General features: G+C 51.6%; 1 protein-coding gene across 1 annotated transcript; it reads right to left on the reverse strand.

The window, feature by feature from the left end:
• Window positions 1-955: 955 nt before the first annotated feature.
• LOC100538407 (guanylyl cyclase-activating protein 1-like) lies at window positions 956-3,428 on the reverse strand. The gene is made up of 2 exons (XM_010708844.3): window positions 2,943-3,428; window positions 956-1,372 (listed from the first exon to the last, which is right to left on the reverse strand). The coding sequence occupies exons 1-2, from the start codon at window positions 3,138-3,140 to the stop codon at window positions 956-958; spliced, it is 615 nt and encodes a 204-aa protein (XP_010707146.1). The 5' UTR covers window positions 3,141-3,428.
• Between the last annotated feature and the right edge of the window lie 3,276 nt (window positions 3,429-6,704).

Consider the following 6,704-nt stretch of genomic DNA (forward strand, 5'->3'; position numbering starts at 1 on the left):
AAAACGAACAAAAGAAAGCGGAGGAAAAAAAACACAAAAGAAAAAGAAAATGAAACCAAAAGCAAATGGAGGAAAAAAACAACAAAAGAAAATGGAAAAACACAAAAGAAAACAAGGGAAAATAGGAGACATGAGGGGAAAACGGGGAAACCAAAAGAAATTGGGGAAGAAAAACAAAACAAAAGAAAACAAGGAAAAACCGGGGAATACAGGGAAAAACAAGGAAAAAACAGGGGAAAGATGAGAAGATGGGGAGAGCATTTGAAAACAAGGGGAAAAAAATGGAAAATTGGGAAAAAATGGAAAACTGAGGGGAAAAAGGGAGGAAGAGGATGGAAAACAAGGGAAAACAATGGAGAACTGTGGAAAAGAATGGTGAACAGAGGGGAGAAGAGTGGAAAGCGGTGGAAAACAAGGAAAAAAGAGAGGAAATAATGGAAATGGATAAAAATAGGCAAAAACAAAGGGAAACCAGGGAAAATCAAGTGAAAACCAGAGAAAACAGGGAAAGACCATGGGGAATGGGAAAAGAAGGGAAAAGAAAACTCTTGAATATGGAGCAAAAGAGGAGAAAAGGGGGGGAAAGAAGTGCCTCCACTGTGAGGCTCTGGGAATATCACCTGGTGGAATGGCCACATTTTCTATCCTTTCTCTTCTCTTGCTCTTTCAGTCTTTGCAGGAGCCGTTGCCCTAGCACTGTCTTGCCTGTAACGCTTATTTATTGTAATTAGCGAATTAACCAATTTTAGCTCCAACAAGAGTATTAGTTGTATCATTCTTCATCCTTTATTAGTTCAGCATCTTTCTAAGCTCCAACAGAAGAGACCAATCGGAGTCCCTCTGATTGCTGCCATGAAGCCATTGCTGTTGTCCCAACCAAACCCAGCAATCAGCGTCTGGTCCTCCCCAGGAAAGCCCCCCATCCTCAGAGCGTCTGCCAGTCAGCAGACCAAGCTCATGGTGTGGACACTGAGGGGCTGACCCCAAAGGGAGGGACCGATGGAGGGCATTCCCTATATCTGCTCCTCCTCTTTCTCAGCCTCTGCTCCCAGGGAACGGGGATGGGACGGGAGGGGATGGGCTCAGGGTGCCGTGGGGAGGGTCGGGTTGGAGCCTGGGAAGAAGTTGTGCTGCAAAGAGCGGTCAGCACTGCACAGCTGCCCAGGGCGGTGGGGAGCCCCCATCCCTGGGGGTGTTCCAGGACCACATGCTGGGGACTCACCTTAATGATGTTGAGCAGCTCGTGGCGGTCGATGCAGCCGTTCCCATCCACGTCGTACAGCTTGAAGTACCAGCGCAGCTTCTGCTCCATCTTCCCACGCAGCACCAGGCTGAGGGCTGCCACGTACTCCATGAAGTCGATGTACCCATCCTGGGGCAGAGCAAAGCAGGGACCCGCTCAGTGCCTCTGTGCCGTGATGAGGATGTGCTCCTCAGCCATGGGTCTGGAACCCAGCACCACTCCGCGCTCCCGAGGTTTAAAGCCAGCTTAAATCTGGATTGGGAATCTCTGATCCACTCCTCTCACCATCATGCTCCCTGTATTTGGGTTTTGTGTCAGGACGATGGAATCTGAATTGGAACTTGGCCTCGAGATGTGGTTCATTGCAGCTCACGGAGCTCATGGGAGAGCTCTGAGCCGCGCTGCGTCCTTGGTTGGGTGGTCACTTCTGAACCTCCCGAGGAAGGGCAGCAGGGAGGGGACAGCTTGCACAGAAATGAGAAACACAGCTGTTAATTAACAGAGCTGCTTCTCAGCACTGTCATTACTGGGACACGGTGTCGGGAGGAGGAGCATTTGCGGAGACAGCCAGGGGTCCTGGTAAGAACCACGTGGGATTGATTGAATCCATGGAACACCTGGAAACTGCTTCCTCCAGAGTGTTATAAAGATCTACATGGTATTTGAGTCTGGAATTTGAATCCAGAATTTGAGCCTTTGCTGTCTAATGTATGTATTCCTGAAGGACAACGGAAGGCTCAAGAAAGCTCCAGCTTTTAGCCTTACCTCCTCCTGCTGGCATCTCATGGGTCAAACGAGCTCAAACCAATTAACACAATACAGTGATATCTCAAGATTCATAGGTGAACTTGAATGAGGCTGTTAGACAACGAGAAGTGACTCCCTATGGCTGCCATCTGTGTCGCTGACGCACACTGATTTGCCCCTTGTATTCTGCTGCCTTACACCAATGCCCCGTGGCATTGTGACAAAAAACCCCAAACTGCCCAATGCTGCAGGGGATGGTTTGCTGTTGGGGGTTGTTACTTATGGTCTGGATGAGGGGATTGAGGGCATCCTCAGTAAGCAGGGATGTAAGTAAGTAGGGGTTGGTCTCTATCCACAGGGAATGGTGATGGAATGGGAGGGGATCACAGAATCACAGGATGGCCCGGGTTGGAAGGGACCCCAAGGATCACGAAGCTCCAACCCCCACCACACGCAGGGCCACCAACCTCCACATTTCAGAGCAGCCCAGGCTGCCCAGGGCCCCATCCAACCTGGCCTTGAACACCTCCAGGGATGGACGGGGATCCACAGCCTCTCTGGGCAGCTGTTCCAGGAAGAATCACCAATAGCGATGTGTTCAGGGCAGGAGGGAGTGCCATTCATCACCTTCATAGGTCAGACCTTTATCCCAGGGAACGGGGATGGGACGGGAGGGGATGGGCTCAGGGTGCCGTGGGGAGGGTCGGGTTGGAGCCTGGGAAGAAGCTGTGCTGCAAAGAGCGGTCAGCACTGCACAGCTGCCCAGGGCGGTGGGGAGCCCCCATCCCTGGGGGTGTTCAGTGACCACAGGGATGTGGCACTGGGGGACGTGGGCGGTGGCATGGGCTGGGGTTGGACTGGGCATCTCAGAGCTTTTTCCCAACCTGAATGATTCCACGATTCTCTGTTTCTCTGGTTCTAAAGGGCACATCCTTTCTCGCAGAGAACTCACCTTGTTCATGTCGAAGGTACGGAACATCTGCTCGATGTACTCGTTGGCCTGGGGGTCCAAGCCCCGCAGCCCGAAGAACTGCTTGAACTCGTGCTCTGTCAGCTGCCCGGAGGGACACTCCGTCATGAACTTCTTGTACCAATGGTGGATCTCCACCGCCTGCAGGTCGTCCACCGTGGAGCTGTTGTTGTTTCCCATGGCCAGAAAGAGGAACCCTGCAGGAACGGTCCTCCCCGTCCCGCTGCTCTCACAGCAGTGCCCCTTTGCTCCCGTCCACGTTCAATGTTAGTCCCAAAGTAAAAACCTCTGACCTTCCCAAAGCCCATTAGAAACGTTAATCTACTTAGAGGCTGCTTTACAGACCCCGAAGTTTCAATGATACAAACATTCTGCTTAGAATGGAAGGAAGGTGTGAGATAATCCAGCAAAGCTCTGCTATTCCGGGAGCTGCATTGGGATGAGGAGGTTAAGCAGATGCCTCAGAGCTGCACTGCTTTTGGACGCTGCCCTATTTTTAACCTTGGTATAATTAGACACAAAGATGAGATGGAAATGCTGCAAGATGCGAGGTTTGGTGTGGGGTGAAGGTCTGCCCCTCTATCCGGATTTATAGACTTGGAGGTCATGGGTAATTTGGTGTGTAGGACCAAGAAGGACCCATTGGCATCAGGCCCTGTGGGAAAAGTCCTGTCTCCACACACTGCACAGAGGAGCAGATGGGGAACCAAACCCTGCTGTGACTCTGCTGGCCCCAGAAACACTACGGAGGGGCAGCCAACCCCTGCAGAACCCATCTCACAGAGCACAGAGTGGTGATGCCAGGGAACACTATTAATCATAGAATCACAGAACCATAGGATGGCCTGGGTTGCAAAGGCCCACAGCGCTCATCAGTTCCAACCCCCTGCTGTGTGCAGGTCACCAACCTGCAGCCCAGGCTGCCCAGAGCCACATCCAGCCTGGCCTCGGATGCCTGCAGGGATGGGATGAGCATCCACAGCCTCCTTGGGCAACCTGTTCCAGTGCCTCACCACCCTCTGGCTGAAAAACTTCCTCCTCACATCCAACCCAAACCTCCCCTGCCTCAGTTCTGGACATTTTAACTCCCCCTGCCTCACCTCTCCCAAATTCCTCTCTACAATGCAGCTCCATCTCAAAGTACCACACACACCAAATTGCTCAGCATGACCCTGGTGCTTGCAAAACCTTTGTGTTCTTACGGAGGTCATGGACAGAGTCCAACTCTGCCTCTGCTGCCCACGTTGCTGAGACAACAAATTCCAAGTTCTGTTCATATTCAGTCTAAGTGCATTTTAAAACACAGCAAAGCAAAGGGGTTATAAATCATTACTTAGCACTGGGGAATATCTGGTGGCTTGAGCACTCACAACAAGTGGAATCTGGAAAGAAACAGTGAATGAAAAGCTGTGATATACAATAACTCCCATGAATCACATAATTGGCAGCTTGTAGGCAAAATAAAATAGGCACACTATTTTGTTAACAATGTGTAGGAATTAACTTTTACTTTGAGAATAGATCAACCCACTGCAAATGCCCTGGCAGAATGTTTTACTAGTAGACAAAGGAAACTTGCTTTGCTACCAGTCAGATCTTTTTTCCAGCTGAATGACACAGGAGGTTACAAAGCTTTGCTCTGTGCTGCCAGGGAGAATCTCATTTTTTCAAGAGGTAGATTGACTTTTGCAGTACCAGGACCAAATGAACAATCTTTTGCAGGAGGAGACAGAAGGGCTGCTTTTCCTAGCAGGACTGTCATGTTGCCTTAATTTTTTTTATTAGTGATGTAAACTCATCTTGCACATCTTACAACAGTATGCTGATGAACAGGGAAATATATTTTGGCATCCTTGACCAGTTCATCAAACCTAGCTGTAGGTTACTCTTCTAGATACTGAAGAATTTCCCTAATGTGTAACCAGGTATGTGGTGATAAGTGGAAAGTTCCAGGATAAATAATGAAAGAAAATCATCCCCTGCCCCAGCTTCTCCTGGGGCTGCCATAGGGGAGCTGACACCCATCTCCTGGAGCCAGCAGGACGGGTCAGCAGAGCTCCTGGCTGTGGGTCAGTGCAAAGCTGTGGGAAGTGCTGTGGGAGTGGGGATGGGCACTGGGGGACTGCACAGGACTGGCTGTCTTCAAAGGTTTCATCCAACTGAACTGTTCTATTCCTATTCTAGTCTAGTCTGGTGTATTCCCATTCCATCCCATCCCATCCCATGCCATCCCCATTCCATCCCATTCCATTCCTATTCTATCCCATCCCATCCCATCCCATCCCATCCCATCCCATCCCATCCCATCCCATCCCATCCCATCCCATCCCATTCCTACTCTATCCCATCCCATTCCATCCCATCCCATCCCATCCATCTCATTCCATTCCATTCCATTCCTATTCTATCCCATCCCATCCCATTTTCTAACCCCCCCCTTCAGATGAGGGGCTCTGCTTTCTGTGCACGTCCTCACATGGAGCTGTGTCTGTGTGTCAGCATGCAGTCCTGTGCTCACCAGCAAATAGCAGTGTGGGGCAGCCACCAAACACACGGATTGATTTGGGAACCAGGTGTGTGACTGCATGGGGCAGGGGGCAGTATAGGGCTGTATGGGGCTGTATGGGGCTGTATGGGGTGCACAGGGCTGTACGGAGTATGGGATACAGGACTGTATGGTAATGTGTGCAGTATGGGGCTGCATGGAATATGGGGCTGCATGGGACTGTATGGGGTATGGGATTTATGGGAGTGAAGAGCTGCATGGGGACGCAGGACTGTATGGAACCATAGAGTTGTATGGGACCACGGAAGTGTATGGCAGTACAGGGCTGTATGGTCACATAGGGCTGTGGGGGATATAGGGCCATATGGGGGGGTATAGGGCTGTCTGGAGCCAATGAGCTGTATGGGGTACAGGGCTGTATGGGAGCAAGGAGCTGTATGGAGTCATGGGGTTGTATGAGGACACAGGGCTGAGTGGGGCCAAGGAGCTGTATGGGAGCATAGGGCTGTATGGGGTCCATAGGACACTATGGGGCCACAGGGCTGTATGTGGGCAGGGTGCTATATGTGGGCAGGGGGCTGTATGGAACTGTATGTGGGCAGGGGGCTGTATGAAGCTGCATGGGGCTGTATGGAGCTGTATGTGGGCAGGGGGCTGTATGAAGCTGTATGGGGCTGTATGAAGCTGTATGGGGCTGTATGGAGCTGTATGTGGGCAGGGGGCTGTATGAAGCTGTATGGGGCTGTATGGAGCTGTATGTGGGCAGGGGGCTGTATGGGGCTGTATGGAGCTGCATGGGGCTGTATGGCCCCGTGTACTTATGGCACCACGTAAATTTAAACAGAGCCAACTCCCATTCACATCATCCAGGGCTCATTAATGGAACATAATGAGGATGAAAGTGAAATAAATTAGCCGTAGGCAGCTGGTAATTAGAGAAATTGCTCTCTCCCAGCTAATTAAAGCGAAACAAAGCCGGAAGCGGTCACGGGGAGGTCGGGAGCCGGAGGCGGGGGGGCGTGGCAACGAAGGGGGCGTGACCGTACGAACAAGGTAAGGCCCCGCCCCCCGCCTCGGCTGACCATTCGCGTCCTTGTTATGGGGTGGGGCTTCGAGGCTCGACTCGGGATTGGCGGTTTACTGCCACGTGTCCGCGAACAGCTGTCGGCGGTCTCCTCAGCTCTGCAGCTGACTGGCTGTCCTGCCTAGGGGGGCGGGGCTAGGGGCCGGAAGTGGCG

This window comes from Meleagris gallopavo, chromosome 1 (genome assembly GCF_000146605.3).
Source record: "Meleagris gallopavo isolate NT-WF06-2002-E0010 breed Aviagen turkey brand Nicholas breeding stock chromosome 1, Turkey_5.1, whole genome shotgun sequence".
Lineage (NCBI taxonomy): Eukaryota > Metazoa > Chordata > Aves > Galliformes > Phasianidae > Meleagris > Meleagris gallopavo.